This window comes from Dipodomys spectabilis, unplaced genomic scaffold, assembly GCF_019054845.1.
Source record: "Dipodomys spectabilis isolate Male_0828 unplaced genomic scaffold, ASM1905484v1 ptg000136l, whole genome shotgun sequence".
In the NCBI taxonomy this organism is placed as follows: domain Eukaryota; kingdom Metazoa; phylum Chordata; class Mammalia; order Rodentia; family Heteromyidae; genus Dipodomys; species Dipodomys spectabilis.
This window is the reverse complement of record NW_024870813.1, coordinates 6,477,853-6,495,119: the sequence shown is the minus strand read 5'-3', so window position 1 is coordinate 6,495,119 and position 17,267 is coordinate 6,477,853. Positions and strand designations below refer to the sequence as shown.

Here is a 17,267-nt window from a genome sequence, read left to right as displayed (position 1 = left end):
TACTCAGGCTGCCTTTGAACCATGATCCTCAGATCTCAGCCTCCTGAGTAGCTAGGATTATATATATGAGCCACTAGCACCAGACTATCCCTGAGATTATTTTTTTTGCTTCAGGCTAGCGCTCTACCTGTTGAGCTATAGTGTTATTTCTGGCTTTTTCTGAGTAGTTTATTGGTGATAAGAGTCTCATGGACTTTCCTGCCCTGGGCTGGCTTTGAACTGAGATACTCAGATCTCAGTCTCCTGAGTAGCTAGGTCTTACAGGCATGAGCCATTGGTGCCTGGCTTTTGGGGAGTCTCAGAGATAGAGACAACAGATAGAGAGACCTCTACCTAATCTCTCCAGGTTCTTGTCACCATCAGAGAAAGAATTTAGAGAGGAGACAGATTAAAAAATTGGAATTTTATTACAGGGTGAAGTTATACTTCACCCTGTACTTCAAGAGGGAGTGTGAGCATCTCAGTCATACTGCATAGACTTTTCTTGGTCTGTGGCCTTATACTGGATCTGTGGAATAGGGCTCAAGGTTATATTTATGTAGATTATTATTTGACCAGGAACATTTCATTTCTTTGTCTGGGTATAGATTAGAAGGTCAAGCATGATGTATGCAGCTAAAGGTGTTTTTCTTTCAAGATAAATCTCAGTTCCAAAATTATTGATCCCACATCTAAATAACATGTTCTTTTTTGTTTTTTTTGAGTTTTTGTTTTGTTTTGTTTTTTATTTGCTGGTCCTGGGGCTTGAACTCAAGGTCTGGGCACTGTCCCTGAGCTTTTGTGCTCAAGGTTGGTGCTCTACCACTTTGAGCAACAGCTCCACTCTTGGCTTTTGTGGTTAATTGGAGATGAGTCTCACGAACTTTGCTGCCTGCCTCGGCTGGCTTTGAATTGTGGTCCTAAGATCTCTTCCTGATGAGTAGCTAGGACTACAGATGTAATTAATGCTATCATGTGATTTAAAACTTATAAGCTCCTAGGTTAAAAAAATATTATTCTTTAAGTAGTCTTTTTTTGGGGGATGGGGGGTCGGGTCGTGGGGCCTGAACTCTGGGCCTGGGTGCTGTCCCTCAGCTCTTCAGCTCAAGGCTAGCGCTCTACCACTTGAGCCACAGCGCCACTTCCGGCTTTTTTCTTTTTGCTTATGTGGTGCTGAGGAATCGAACCCAGGGCCTCAGGCATGCAAGGCAAGCGCTCTACCACTGAGCCACCTTCCAAGCCTTCTTTAAGTAGTCTTATAATGTTTAAAACAGCCATCAGGGTAAGACTTGACTAGTCTTTTCAGGAGAGAAGACAATGTCACCTCCGTGCTGACCTAGAACTTTAGGAAGCATATGAATATTCTAGAATAAAGACAGTTGGATGTCAATAATAAAACACAGCTATTATCAGAGGCATGAATAAGCTATGTTGTGAGATTTGGGTTTAAAAAATATATTGCAATAAGCAAAATGAGCTATTCTCAACCAGATGGGAAGATTTGACATTGTAGGCTCCATACTATGAAAGGAGATGCTACCAGGAGTACCAAAGCCCAAAGCAGGTTGGAACCACCAGTGGGGAAGCCAAAGGGAATGAATGGAGACGTAAGTCTGCTGGTACATGAGTTTATGTAAAGTTGATGAAAGAAGTCACAGGATTCTAAAGGTAAGCAAGGATGGACAACTGCCCCTTAGGTGTGCTAGGAGTTAAGACCTGAAGGGTGTCTTTAACAGAGTCTCAAGCACTTGTGGGTACTAACTAGTTACTAGCACAATGCAGAAGGCAACCACCAGCTGGAATGTTGGAGAGAACATGTCTGAACAAGGCAAAGCAGACACCTGCTAAGGGAGGTCTACCCCATGAAAGGTAAGTTAGGCTCAAGGAGTCCTAACAAAGGAAGTGGAAGAATGACACCTGGGTGACAGTTCCTCAGGCTATAGCCCTGCCCCCAGAACTTGCCACCTCTGTGGCCCCTCAACCTGCCCTAGCCTTACCTGGGCATACCAAGCAGTTCCTGGCTCTTTCCCAATATCTGGGCAGGGCTTTTGAGATGAAGGGGGAAGTGGACACAGTAGGTCCTGGCTCTTGAGCAATATAGCTGTGAATTGTGGGGACTTTTTGTTGGCAACCATTGTAGATCATTATGCAACATGCTGGTCTCTGGAGCTCAGATTTCTGGACATCTACAGAATATAGACCTGGGAGATGTCAGTTCCCACTCAGGTCTTTGGGGGATGATATAGATTGGATTTCAGACTGAAAAGAGCTCTGTAAACTCTGAGGTGACAGCTATACATCGCTTAATGCCTGTCAGTGGCAGCTTTCCAGAGGGCAGGTCAGGTAAGAGTGAGTGAGTCAACCAGAAAATTGGTCCACTTCTTTTTTTTTTTCTCTTTTACCTCTTGAATGGGGGAGTTTTCAGAAGACCAAGGCTGGGCGGCCCAGGTGACAGGGTGAGCATAAATAGTGGGTGCTTGCCAAACCCGGGCTCATTTACCTGGAGCTCCTGGGTCCTACAGAAAGCAACCTGTGCGTGTGTATGTACCTGCCTCTCATTTTATTTCCCCCATGTCCTGTGACTATTCTATGATTGGTTTTGAGGAAGGAGGGTTCTGGGGTCTGGATTTAAGTTCTAGTCCAGGAGTTGGTGTGGGAGGCGGGGGCCTAGTGGAGGCATAGAAGGTGCTAAGCTGCCCATGGTCAGCTTCCCTGGCTCAGCAGATTTCTCTCCCTTCTTTGTTTCTCTCTCTCTCCCTCCCTCCCTCCTTACCTCCCTCTCTCCCTTCCTCCTTCCTTCCCTCCCTCCCTCCTTCTGTCCTTCCTTTTCCTTCCTTCTTTCCCTTCTCTCTCTCTGTCTCTCTCTGTCTCTGTCTCTATCTCTGTCTCTCTGTCTCTATCTCTCTCTGTGTCTTTCTCTCTCTCTCTCTTTGTGTGCTGGTACTGGGGCTTGAAATCAGGGCCTGGGCATTATCCTTTAGGGTTTTTTGGTTTGTTTGTTTGGTGTGTTTTTTCCCCCCTCAAAGCTAATGCTCTATCACTTGAGCCACAGCTCCACATGCATCTTTTTGCTAGCTAATTGGAGATTAGTCTCACAGACTTTCCTGCCAGGGCTGGTTTCGAACCATGATTCTCAAATCTCCGTCTCCTGATTAAGGTTACAGGTGTGAGCCACCAGCACCTGGCTTGCTTTCTGAACTGGAGTAGAGTGAATGATTGTGATGCAGGGGCCATTGGGGATGCCTCAGCGATAAAATGCAATTCTACCTTCTGTCATGGCTCCTTCTTTGTCCTTGATGTCTTCAGAAAGGATAGTGTAGGAGAAACAGACCAGATCTTCTCAGACCTAGGTTCTAATCCCATCCTGGCTTCATTTTTTTCTAGAAAGATAGACACACTTGATTTTCTCATAGTCCCAAGTCTTTACTTAAACTACTTTTACTGCATTAGGTATCTCATATTTGTGATGGGGTGGGGGCTTGAACTCAGGTCCTTGTGCTCTTGTTTAGCTTTTTTACTCATGGTTAGTGCTCTACTATAGGAGCCACGCCTCTAGTCCTGGCTTTTTGCTAGTTAGCTTTGGATAAAAGTCTCTGGAATTAAGGCTTTAAGCCATGATTCTCAGACCTAAGCCTCCTGAGTAACTAGGACTCCAGGGGAGAGATACTGGCTCCCTGCTAGGTTTCTGATTTTCTAATGTACAGAAGAACCTTCTTTTTCAATAACCTCTAACTTTGCTAGCATAGCATCAACTGAACACCATCTGAGGTCTGGGGCTGTGGCTCCGCACATTTCATCCACAGCGCTGGCTAAGCTGCTTCTTCTGACTTTGGAATCTGGAAACCTGCTCTGCTGTCTGTCTGCAGGGCTTCTTCACACTCTGGTAAATGGACGATGCTCTCCATGCAGAATTCCATTGCCTTTATTATTCCCCAGTGTGAGGTGCATGATCCCAGACTTGCGTAAGTGGCTATAGGCCAAGAGATAGCACCCTTACTCTGGCTTGGGTCTGGCCCTCAGTGCCTATGATGGAGTTTTTGCTAGAACCATGGAAACAGAGTGGCTGCTGCTATTGGCTAGTGAGGAAATCCAAGGAAGGTGTGACTTCAAAATGGAGAGAAGCTGGTGGAAAGTAAGACTCACCCACAGTCCAGAATCTGAGCTCTTCTCTGTGCTGCCACCACTCTGGATAGTTAGTGAACTTCATCTTTGTGTGGGTCCCTCTGGCTTGGGTCTAGCCTCTTACTTCCACTGGCTCCTTCCATGCATGTTACTTCACAGTTTTCTTTCCCTGGAAGGAAAGACGCTGCTCTGGTCGGGATCTTAAATCTTCCCAGTGGCCCATGCATTGAAGGCTCGGTCCCCAACCTGTGGTACTATTGGTGGTAGCACCTAACGGACACATCATCTCATGGAAAGATATGAAGTCTTTGGGGCTGTGTTTTTGAGATGGATCTTGGGATTTGAGATGTTGGCTCCCCCTCCAAGTTGTTCTTTTTCTTCTTCCTCCTCCTCCTTCTCCTCTTTCTTCTTTGTTTTTCTTCTCCATTTTCCTTTTCTTCCTCCTCCTCCCCTTCTTCCTCCTCCTGGTCCTCCTTTTCCATGTCTGTCTGTCTGTCTGTCCCTCTTGGCTTTCATAAGGCCTCCTATGGCCTGTGTGCCTACCATTATATATACTATGTCACCATAAACCCAGAGTGATGGTTGCAGGTGATATTGGATGTTATGGAGGTTGTAACCATAAAGGAACCTTAACCTGAGGACTTCCAGTATTTACCATAATGACTGAAAGCTAACTTAGGTGCACTGTGTAGAGACTGACACAGGCCCAGTGCCTCCAGCTCTAATATCCGTTCTTAAGTCCCTCTGTGATGGTGACTATTTTAGAGTTTCATTTTGTGTCCTCCCCAAAGCAATCTTCCCTCTGTCTGAATCTACCTGGCATGGCCTCTTCCTTCTCAGGGGCCCTCCTCCAAGCCTTCCAAGATGGCAGACATCTAGGTGTTTCTAGCTGCTACTTTAGTGCCTTAACTCTTCACCAGGCTTCTCTCTGGGACTTTCTTGATGACCAAGTGCCTAGCATCCATGTAACCACACTCCAGTGGGAGCTCGGGCCATTCTTTCCAAAGTCTCTTGCTCAGGCTGGGTTTCACACCAGCATCTAATGGCTGCTAGTATAATCTACTCCAAGCAGCCAGAGAGAGAAGGTAGATTTGCCTTGTCAGAGCTGAGCGGGCAGCCTCAGTGCCACAGATAGGGAGAAGGAAGTCCAGGAAGGAAAAGGAGCCTCAGGAGAGGACTACACTGCAGCCACTGTTTTCCAAGGGCACCTGAGAATAGAGAGACCAGGCTGTCAGCCATGCCAGAGAACTCATCACATGACTCAGGCCCTCCACAGCCAGGCCTCATGCCTGACTCAACTTTCTCTCATTTGCTTTCTGGAGTCTTGCTTCTCTGGGTCCCAAACCAGGGCAAAGGATGTGGGAAGGTAGATTGTTCCTAACCTCCAGAAACTGGGCGGAGCCTCCATCCATGTCCTGGAGCCAACGTCTTGTCTTTTCTCTCCAAACCCTGCCCTCTCCCCCCCCCCCCCCCCCCCCCTCAGGCCATGCTGCTTTTCCTTTCCATGCTAGTCCTGTTCTCACAGCCCGTGGGGTACTTGGGAGCAGAAATGAAGACGTTGGCACGAAGATCAGTAAACAACGCCTGCACTCTGGTCATGTGCGGCCCGGCAGAGAATGGCCTACCCGGTCGAGATGGACGAGATGGGAGAGAGGGCCCCCGGGGCGAGAAGGGAGATCCAGGTAGAGCTGGGACCAGGGATTTATTCTGCTGAGGGAAGCAGCGGGGAGAGAAGCAGAATGCCAGCCAGCCAGCAACTTCCCATGCAGTGATGAGAGACTTGGGAGCCCAAGGCTAGAATCCTGTTTTAGCACTTGGCTTTTCTTCATTTTGATTCAGTGGTGCCTATGCACTGTGTTAAAGGTTTTTTAAGTTATATTTGTATCTTTAGGTAGGAATTATCATTCAACAAATCAGTTGATAAGTACAATACATCTCGATCAATGTCACCCCTTTAATCATCCTCCCCTATCTCTCCCAACTCAACTGTTCAAGATTTTTTTTTCAGCCAGGCACTCAGAAGGCTGATATCTGAGGATCACTGTTCAAAGTCAGCCCGGCCAGGAAAGTCTGTGAGATTCTTATCGCCAATAAACCACTCAGAAAACTGGAAGTGGCGATGTGGCTCAAGTGGTAGAGCACTTGACTTGAGCTGAAGCGCTGAGGGACAGCGTCCAGGCCTAGAGTTCAAGCCCCACCACCAACAAGAAAAAAAAATTCATTGTCACTTTTTCATTGTTATTTTAGAGGTGATAGGTAGAAGGGTTACAGTTACATAAGTCAGATAATAAGTACATTTCTTTTTAGACAATATCACCCTTTCTTTTTTTAATTTATTTTTATTTTTGTGAACACACTGTACAGAGGGGTTACAATTACATGGGCAGGATAATGCATACAATTCTTACCAAGCATTGCAGCCTCCTCCTTTGTTTACCCTTCACCTCCCTTCCCAGCCTCCCCCCACCCCCCCACCCAATCCTCCCCGCTTTCCCCCCCCCCATATCACCCTTTCTTTTGCTCGCTGTCTGTCAGTTTTTTCCTCCTGTCCCACCCACAAGTTGTATAATTTTCAATATAATGTCTAGTGAGTACCATTGCTGCATTTGCTCACCCTTTGTGTTAACGATTTTTAGTATTTAATTAAACTCTCCATAGCAAAAGATAAGGCTCTGAGGCCTCCTACACAGATCTAGTTAAATGGATTTGCCTTACCTGTTATAAGAGGAGAGCAGAGCTCATGCTTCTTGGTACATCTCTGTGCTGGGGTATTCACTTGAATAGTTCACATGATTCTCTGCCAAAAGCTTTACAAGGAACACATCCATCTTCTTCAGGTAAGAGAGGGTAAATACATTCCATGAAAGGACACGCAGGCTATTGTAGATCTGGGCTTGACTTCTAGCTCCATCTTCATAGCTGGGAACCCTGTGGCAAGGCCCTTGGTATCATGGTATCTCAGTTTTCTTATCTGCAAACAGGAATCATATTTTACCACCTCATGACAAATAATTTACAATGGCTTTCATTTCTTTAAAAATTTTCTTTGGTACTGGGGTTCAAACCCAGGATGTTGCACTTGCTAGGTAAGTGTTTTGCCCCTGAGCTACATCCTAGCTCTAATTGTTTTTAATCTTCATGAATAGAGTTGCATCTTTCTGATGACAATTCAATGAATTCTCCCGAGGTTACCAGAGTACTAATAGATAAGAAAATTGTTCTTAAGAAAACTGCTCAAGTCCTAGGGGAAGATCAGGGTCGTGTGTGTGTGTGTGTGTGTGTGTGTGTGTGTGTGTGTGTGTGTGTGTGTGTGTTTGGCACACGTGCTAGTTTTGGGGCTTAAACTCAGGATCTGAGCTCTGTACCTGAGCTTTTTCACTCAAGGCTAGCATTCTACTTCTTGAGCCACAACTCCGTTTTTGGCTTAATGGTAGTTTATTGGAGATAAGAGTCTTAGATTTTCCTGCCTGGGCTGGCTTTGAATTGTGATCCTCAGATCTCAACCTCATGGATAGCTAGGATTACAGGCATAAGCCACTAGTGCCTGGTTCTTTTTCTTTTTTTTTTTTCAAAAATGAGTACTTGGACTTGAACTCAAGGCCTTGCACTCTTACTTGGCATTTACATTCAAGGCTGGTGCTGTACCACTTAAGCCACATCTCTACTTCTGGATTTTTGTTGGTTATTTGGGGATAGTAGTGCCATGGACTTTTCTGCCCACACTGGCTTTGAACCTTGATTCCCACATCTCAGACTCCCGAGTAGCTAGGATTACAGGTATGAGTCAGCAGTGCAGGAAAGGATCTTAGTCTTATTGGTAAGAAAAGGAAAAAAATTAATGAAATAGTAGCAGGAGACAAGGGACAAGATGGCCTTGGGCCCATGCTTTGATGACTGAGAAAACTCAGTCTATCTTTCTGGAGTATGAATTTTGTTTTACAGGAGGGAGAATTTAAAACAGAATTAAGAAACAATCCTAAAGCTTGATGAGACAAGGCACAAGTGAACCTCTGTCCCTTACAGAGACAGTGACTCTCAAGGAGAATGGACTGGTTTTACTCATGTGAAAGATGGCTGTCTAGGGAGGAAGGACATGATATAGCCATTTTCTCAGTGACCCTAGTTCTTTTGGCTCCTTGAAGTGGGTTGTAGATTGAGTCCTGGAGGCCTTTTCTACAGGAGAGCTTGCCTTGCTTTCTTACACCCCAGCCTGGCTTTGAGTTGGTTTTGTGGAGACCAACATATAGCTGGATTGGAAATATGGCTCCACTCTGGCCTCTCAATCCCAGTCCTTTCAGTCACTTGACTATTACAGATTGAGTATGTCTTGAGAGACTTGAAACATCCTCAGAATCCTCAGATCCAAGCAGCTCTGCATATGGTGCAAGCCTTTACTTGTGGTCATGCTGGAAAGTGGAGTTGGGACCTCAGAGAAGCAGGAGTAGCTGGTGGAGCTGGGAGTCACTGTGGTGAGGCACCTCCAGCATTCCTGCTCAGAGAGATGCACCCAGAATCCTTCTGGGGATATTGATCTCCCTTGGACTGAAATTACACACCTCTCAGCAACCCCATTGTGACTGCTCCCCACCTCTACTTGCTTCTCTGGTCCTCTGTATCTGCTTAGTGGAAACCACTCTGGCTTCTTGCTGGTCCTTAACATTTGGTTTCCCTTTCCTGGGGCCCTGTCACTTGATCTTCATATACATGTGCCTGTGTCGTCTTCATCTTTTTTAGAGCTTTAGTCACAGCAAAGAGTTCCCAAGCCGCCATAATTAACATACACCAAAGCCTCCAATGTGCTGCAGGATTTTTGTTTTTGTTTTTTGTCCATCGTGGGGATTGAAGTTAGGGCCTGGGACCTGTGTCTGAGTTTTTCTGCTCAAGGCTAGCACACTATCACTTTGAGCTATAGCTCCACTTCTGGTTTTCTGGTAGTTGATTGGAGATAAGGGTTTCATGGACTTTCCTGCCCAAGCTGGCTTTGAACTGTGATCTCAGATCTCAGTCTCCTGAGTAGCTAGGATTACAGTTGTGAGCCACCAGTGCCTGGAAACTCTGTCAGTTTTTTTGTAGCTCTTTTGTGATCTAGGAGGCTATGTGTTTAAGTGTACAAGGAAATATTTATGAAATAAATGAATGAATGCAGAAAACTGGAAGGAGTGGAGAAATTTAGGACAATCAGTGCTGGCCATGGTGCTGGGCAGCACTGGGATACAAAACTGGGTTTGTAATACTGGAAAACAAAATAAATGCTATTGTTGGAGAAGTGAATCCTCTTCTGATTTGGGGCATCCATACTAACACTCCTTTTTGGAGAGTGGTTTTTGTTCCCCTGGCCAATATGCCCCTTGCCAGCCTGGCTATGATGGATCCCAAAGATTCTCAGCCTAAGTTTGGATGTGGGATGTGGGCCTCCGTCCTTTAACCAACAGCAAAACATGGTACCCAGCACAAAATCTTCCAGCAAATTAAGTTACCTTCATCTCAAGTATACTCCTGTGCCAGAAAGATGTGACTTTTCCTGTCACAGAAGAGTAGTTTCCAAGTCTGAAATACCTCTCTCTTCTCTCTACAGAAAGTTGGAGAGGATTGAGTCCTCTAAACGGTCCTTGCTCTTGAAGTCCTACTTTCTCCTTCAGAATGACCTTTCTGAGGATGTGTAGATTGGCATCAGGACTGTCTTCCTCACCTGTGGCCCCTGTCTCACAGTCTGTTACAAATCTCTCACAGAGCGAGGTCTGAGGACTAGGACCAGTGCAAGTCATATAGTAGATATGCATAAAGTAGAACTTGTTATTAACATGTATTATTTATACCTGTTAAGAGGATTCTGTGTGCTGTCTTTACACATGTGCATACAAACCAGTGTGTCTAACCTCCTTTGCCCCCAGCCTAGGCTGGCTTCAAATGGTGATCCACAGAATCTCAGTTCCAATGCCCAGCTGAGTCCACATTTTTAAAACTTGAATATGAGAAAGTATAGTATTTATCTTTTATGTCAAGCTTATTTTACCAAACATGATGATCTCCAGTTTCATCTATTCTGTTATGAATGACAAGATTTCGTTCTTTTTTGACTGAGTAATCTTCCATTGTATATATTTACTGCACTTTAAAAATGTGTTTATTCATAAATGGACAGCTAGGCTGATTCTACATCCTAGCTATTGTGAATAATGTTGTTATGGACATGCAAGTGGTGCTTTTGTATATGCTGATTTAATTTCCTTTGGATGTCTACCCAGGAGTGAATAACTGATACAGTTCTATTTTCAGATTTATGAGGGTTCTCTATATGAATTTCCATAGTGTCTGCACTAAAATTTAAGGGCTTTAAGGGGTGCATACCCTGGCATCCTCAACAGCATGTGTTGGTAACAGTCATTCTAACCAGGATTAGATGGCATCTCATTATGGTTTCCTTATGGCTGAACATAGTGAATATTTTAAATCTACTTCCTGGCCATTTGTATTTCTTCTTTTGAAAAGTGTCTGTTCAGATAATTTGCCTGTTTTTTAATTGGATCACTTGTTTCATGTTTTGTTTGTTGGTTGTGGGGCTTGAACTCTGGGCCTGGGCACTGTCCCTGAGATCTTCAGCTCAAGATAAGCACTCTACCCCTTGAACCACAACACCACTATTGGTTAATTGGAGATAAGAGTCTCATGGACTTTCCTGCCTGGGCTTACTTTGAACAGCAGTCTTCACATCTCAGCTTCCTGAGTAATTAGGATTACAGGTGTGAGTCACCCAAGCCTGGCTGGATCACTTGTTTTTTTTATGTGTATGTTTTTGTGGCTAATTTTGAATTTCTTGTATATTCTAAGTATTGATCCCTTGTCAGGTAAACAGTTGGAAGATATTTCCCCCCATTCAATAGGTTCTTTTTTCACTCTGTTGATGATTTCCTTTATTATGCAGAAGTTTTTCAGTTTGATGTAAGCCCATTGGTCAGGGTTTTATTTTGGTTTCTGTGCTTTTGAGATTCTTCATGAATAAATATATGAGAGAGTGGACAGACAAATGGAATAAACAAGTTGATGTCTATCTGATACCATTTTGGATAAAAATATAGTTGGTTTCCTGATACACACACATAAAACTCAAGAAATCCATGGGCACTATTAAATAGCAATAGATTGCCTTCTGCCAGTACAGTGGCCATGGAGGGAAGGAACACAAAACAGAAACTCAAGCAGACTTGGCTTGAATCCATCTCCAATTCCAGAAAGGCTATTTCCTTGAAATGGGGGTGAAGAAACCCATTTCCTGAATCACCTGTACTAGAGCGTGTGACCCTGGGATGTTTGTGCTCTACAGAAACTTGAAAGAGTGCCAAGAATTTGACCCTACAGATATTTGGCCTCTTCTTGGCCTAGGGCCAATGTCATGTCCATTTCTTTTGCGGCTACAGGTTTGCCAGGACCTGTGGGACCAGCAGGAATGCCTGGACCATCTGGGAGAATTGGACCCAAAGGGGATAATGGCTCTGATGGAGAACCAGGACCAAAGGGAGACTCTGGACCAGCTGGTGAGCAAATGGGCATGGAATTCAGATGTCTCCAAGGGGTACTGCACCATTAGAATGTGCCATGGGCATGCTCAGTGCCCAGACCAGGAAGGAGGAAGAAGGTTGTTCTGCAGGAGGCACTGGGTTGTTTCAGACAGATGGGGCCTCCAGTGGGTCAGTCATATATTGTTCCCATCCTCTTTTACCTACTGTTACTCATCTCATAGATCCCACTACCAGGGGGACTTAGTGACACTGATAGGGCTGGTCTTATTCCCCAGGACCTCCTGGACTTCCAGGTGCTCCCGGTCCGGCTGGAAAAGATGGTCCCTCTGGAAAGCAGGGGAACACAGGACCTCAAGGAAAACCAGGCCCAAAGGGAGAGTCTGGACCTAAAGGTAGGTGGATGGGATGTGGCTGGTCTGGGGTGGAGATGCAAGGAATAATGGTGGTGGTCCATGAAGGGATATAAAACGAGGTCCACGATGAACCCCAATTTGTTTCTTTCTCAGGAGAAGTAGGTGCCCCAGGCATGCAGGGCTCTCCAGGGCCAAGAGGCCCCACAGGACCTAAAGGAGAGAGAGGTGCCCCTGGTGAACGTGGAGCCCCTGGAAATGCTGGACCAGCAGGTCAGTGATAGACTTGGGGCTGGATCCATTTCTACTATGCCCACAAGAAGCTGCCAAGGTGTGTCCAGTCCCCATGACAGCCATCTGTGCAAACAGAGCAGGCAAGGCTGGGCCATGGAGAGAGTCGGTATCCAAGGAGGGAGCACTTGGAACACTTGGAACTGTGACTATGTAGGGAGAGTGCAGTGCTAAGCCATGGGTATGGATGGAATCTGAGGAAGGTTAGTCATAGGTGGCAGGGACAGTTGTACACAGCAGAGGTTGACTGGCAGCGGAAGGAGCCTGTCATGTTGAGAGAGAACACAGGGTTCTGCAAATGATCCATATGAGGTATGAGGGAAGGGTATCTTGCTTGACCACAGGATAGTCCAGGAACAAAGAAGCTCATGATGCTGGACATTGGGTACCTAGATGACCCAGCTCTTCTTGAATTCCAGGACCTGCTGGAGCTGTGGGTCCACAGGGAGCTCCAGGTACCAGGGGTCCTCCAGGACTGAAGGGGGACAGAGGTGCTCCTGGAGACAGAGGAGCCAAAGGTGAAAGTGGGCTTCAAGGTAAGGCAACAACTCCTGTTGGCCTGGGTGGAGAGAGGGAGAAACCCTCTTTTTCTCAAGAGGTCCTCTCTGGGCCAACAGTCCTATTACTTACAGGTAGTGGGTGGAACAGGAAAAGGCTGGAGGTAGGGCAAAAATTAGGCTCTGGTCTAGAGCTATAGGAAGGTAAACCTTGGCAATTTCTTTACCTGATCCCTGGGGAAATAACAGCTGCCTTCCCAATGCCTAGGAAACCTCTGAATGTCTAACAACCCAATGGATGGGATTATATGTGGAATATGTATTCCTGCCCCTCCTCCCAGGAATGGAGGTGCTATTATCTTCCTGGAGTTGAGGTCAAAGTTCATCTGGGTCAATGTCAGAGAGGTTCAAGGACCTGCTCAGGGACCAGTTTATCCAAAGGAAAACCATAGGAAACCTTTGTGCAACAGGGGCCACTTGAGTCTGTAGTTGTAGGTGCTGCATCACCATCTCCAATAAGTGCCTGTAACTAGACACCCTTCCTAGAGGCATGGGTGGTCCCTAGGCTGAGAGGAGTAAGTCCTTACTTACGTTACTGTTTCCTTCCCTGCAGACATCACCGCCCTGAGGGAGCAGGTGGAGACCTTACAGGAGCAGCTACAGCGCCTCCAGGCTGACATCTCCCACTACAAGAAAGGTGAGTTCCTGTATCTAAAATTGAGTCTGGCATCCACACTGGCCTCCAAACTGGTTCTGACTCTCAAGCCCTTTGGTTGGGGCTGAGGTTAAACCTTGCCCCAGGTCTAGGATGATAATGGGCAGGGTCTGTGTCTGTGGTGGACTTGGGTCTGGGTTAGAGAGTGGAGAGAAATCTAATACTAGGCCACAGAAGGAAAGTCACAAGCTACAGAAGCTGGACACATAGATGAATGTTGCCCATGCCACCAGCTCACTAGGTTTGTAAAGCATAGTTGACTACTAGGATTCTGAGCACATTCCAACCACAGTACCACTTATGCTGGGTCCAGGAACACTCAGTAGTCTTGTATGCCTGCCTTTCTTATGCTGATCCCTGAGACTGACAAGAAAATACCCATGATGGTGTTTCTTACATCTGTGGGGACAGGTATGGGAATACTCAAATGTGTGGCTGCACAGCCATGATAGCACAGAATCTGAGGAGACCTGGGGCTGGGACTCTGCTCTGGGGTACAAGGCAGGTAAGGGCCTGCCCTTAGCATATAGCTATTGAGTTTCTCTTTGCGTACATGCTTTGTGGTGTGTGTGTGTGTGTGTGTGTGTGTGTGTGTGTGTGTGTGTGTGTGTGTGTGTGTGTGCGTGCACGCAATGGGGCTTGAACTCAAGGCCTAGTTACTAGTACTCAATCACTTGAACCAGATTTCTACTTCCAGCTTTGTGCTGGTTAGTTGGAAATACAAGTCTCATGGACTTTCCTGTCTGGACTGGCTTTGAACCTCGATCCTCAGATCTCAGCCTCCTGAGGACCTCTTGAGCTACTGATACACAGCTCTCCATATTCTTCAGTGAGTCAGAAAAAAAAATAAGATTTCTGAAGGATTAGAGCATAAAGAGGCCCTTTTGGTAAAACTTACTTCTAAGTATCCAAGCTCAGAGATGAGAGTTTCAATCACTTAGGGTCTTTCTCCACAAACACATTTGTGTAAGTGCTTACTTGTTCATGGACATGCTGAAGTGTGTCAAGAATGTGTGCCTGTGTACCTGTCATGGAAGTATGTATTTAAATGACACTTATTCTATATCCCTCTACTTAAACAGTGCATGTACACAGATAGGCACCTGCGGGTCCAGATGCAACTTGCATTCTGTCACGTGCCTTTGGATGAATACCTGAGCATTCATTCATGCTCCACCTAGGAGCTTAAATCCAGAAATGGCACAGGAATCTTACCTTGCTTTTGTCCAGGGCTGCCATCCTGAACCAGTGGAGAATCTTCTCCGCAAGATCTTGTTAAAGATGTTCAGAGGAGAAGGCATCATAAGTCAGGGTACAGGACAACAAGTCTAGGGTCTCAGCGATCTCTGGACCTCTGATAGTCTAGTGTCCTTTGCAGATTTCCATGAACAGCACAGAAGTCATCAGGATGGTGATGGATTGGAATAAAAAGAGATGTTTGGCAGATGACGCAGATGATGCTTTTGAGAAGTGTCCCCTTGATTGTTAGAGCTGAGGGCCTGGAAACACTGGAATCATTTCCCTTCCCTTTTCTGTCATGCCATGGTGGGTCTTAATGCCGATGCTTGTGTAGAGTTCTCTCAGTAGTACCCACATCTTCTTCCCCTCCTGCTCTCAGCCCCATGTGCCTCTCAGATTCCCTCATCCTCTCTGTCAACACTCTAGCTCTGGTGGGGCATCACTCACAGACACACTGAGACCATGGGGCTCTGATCCCCAGCAGAGCTTAGCACATTATAATGCCCAGTTGTCCCATTCTATCTTTTCCTGTTCCTTCACCCCTCATATGCCATCGGCCTTCTCGCACCAACAGCACCCTAACCACAGGGGTGCGGTGAATTCCCTGCTCTGGATTCTGCACTTGCAGAAATGGTTTCCCATGCTAGGTGCTGCTGCCTCGTACCTGTAATCCTAGCTACTTAGGAGATCTGAGGACCATGGTTCAAAGCCAACCTGGGAAGACAAATCTAAGAGACTCTTGTCTCCAAGTAACCAGCAAAAAGCCAAATGGTAGAGGGCCATCCTTGAGCAAAAAAGGCAAGCAAGAGTTCAAGGCTCTGAGTTCAAGCCCCAGTACAGAGAGGGGGAGGGGAGAGGAGAGAAAATCTGTTTCTCAGGGACGGGCTGTTAGGTTTTACATACTAATAGGAAACATCAATTCCAGCATACAGTGTGGGCTGAGGCAGAAAGCCTGCATCTGAGCATTGGTGTCACACTGAATAAAGTTCCCCTATGACTTCCCGTTTCATGATTGCAGGCCATGGGGCCTTGTACTTAACCTTTCTCAACTCTAGTGCTCCCATCTGTGAATAGGGGCCATGACATCCCCGTCCCCAAGGTACATTTTGTGTTCGGGCTGCCCAGGAACCCAGGGTGTCCCTTATCTTGGCCCGATCCACTGCGTGGGAAGGTCTGAGAGATTCAGATAGCAGAGCTGAGAGCTCAGCCACCCTCCCCCCCCCTACACCTCTAAGTTCTGGTTTAGCGGTCTGGCCACAACCTTATCCTGACTCCGTCTTCTTCCAGCCATGCTCTTCCCTGATGGCCAAAGTGTGGGAGACAAGATCTTCAAGACGGCAGGCTTTGTGAAATTGTTCCAGGGTGCACAGGAGGTGTGCACACAGGCTGGTGGACAGCTGGCCTCTCCACGCTCTGCAGCTGAGAATAAGGCCCTGCAGCAGCTGGTCATAGCTCAGAACAAGGCTGCTTTCCTGAGCATGACTGACAATGACACAGAGGGCAAGTTCACCTACCCCACAGGGGAGCCTTTGGTCTATACCAACTGGGCCCCCGGGGAACCCAACAACAATGGTGGGTCCGAGAACTGTGTGGAGATCTTCACCAACGGCCAGTGGAATGACAAGACTTGTGGAGAAGAGCGCCTTGTGGTGTGCGAGTTCTGAGCCCCACGGGGCTTGGGGTAGGGGGCAGAGCTTGGTAACTTGGTCAGTGAGGTTACAGCCCAGATCTGGGTGTTGCCAACATCCTAATAAAAAGGTGATCACGTCTGCCAGCCTGGTATTCTCTATGGAACAGCCCCAAAGCAGCACTCCTTAAGGATGCTTCCTAGAGTGAAATGTGATACTGACTTCCCACAGTAGGACATCTTGGAGAAGGGCCCAGTCTACTTTCTGATTTGGTCCAATTGATCACATCCTCCTCCTTCAAGCTCCTCCTCCTCGGGGTTGGGGACACCATGATTGCTGGTGTGCTTCTTTTATCTTTCTGAGTGCTCCTCGTTGGATTACTCCTTTGTTCTTCCTGACCATTCAGTATTGGAGTGTGCAGGCCCCAACAATAAATACTTTCTATCCTTACAGAAATAAGGCCAATTTCTTTTTTTTATCCCTAGACACAAGCCACATTTTCAGATTGCACACACTCTAAACTCTCTGCTAAGACAAATGAGGGCAATGGCTCCACTACTTTCCATCTACAGGTGACAGATCTGATAGGTTTGTTCCTGATCAGGGCTCCTCCTTTAGCTATGGCGGAAGGCTTCTGTCTGCCTCTAGTTTCAAGACCTAAGTCCTAGTAACTGTCCAGCCCAGCAGAGTCATCTGACAGAGAAGGTCGACCTCCTTTGATGCATTTTGCATGTCCTGCACCCAGTTCTCCTGTTTTGTGCAGTATTCAGCTATCCTCTCCAGTTTTGTTAATGTCGTGGTGTCTTAGCTCCTGGGAAGAGGACCAAATTGCCTAATGTGGAAATGTAGAAACTAAGGCATAGAGAGGGGGAGAGGACTTGTATATGGATGCAGTGGATTGTAAGGTTGCAGCTGGGTAGCAAACAAGA

At 46.4% G+C, this 17,267-nt stretch overlaps 1 protein-coding gene across 1 annotated transcript; it reads left to right on the top strand.

The window, feature by feature from the left end:
* The first annotated feature begins 2,496 nt into the window (after window positions 1-2,496).
* On the top strand, window positions 2,497-16,720 carry Sftpd (surfactant protein D). The gene is made up of 8 exons (XM_042690332.1): window positions 2,497-2,519; window positions 5,585-5,783; window positions 11,517-11,633; window positions 11,894-12,010; window positions 12,125-12,241; window positions 12,679-12,795; window positions 13,370-13,453; window positions 15,998-16,720. The coding sequence occupies exons 2-8, from the start codon at window positions 5,588-5,590 to the stop codon at window positions 16,372-16,374; spliced, it is 1,125 nt and encodes a 374-aa protein (XP_042546266.1). The 5' UTR covers window positions 2,497-2,519; window positions 5,585-5,587; the 3' UTR covers window positions 16,375-16,720.
* The last annotated feature ends 547 nt before the right edge of the window (window positions 16,721-17,267 follow it).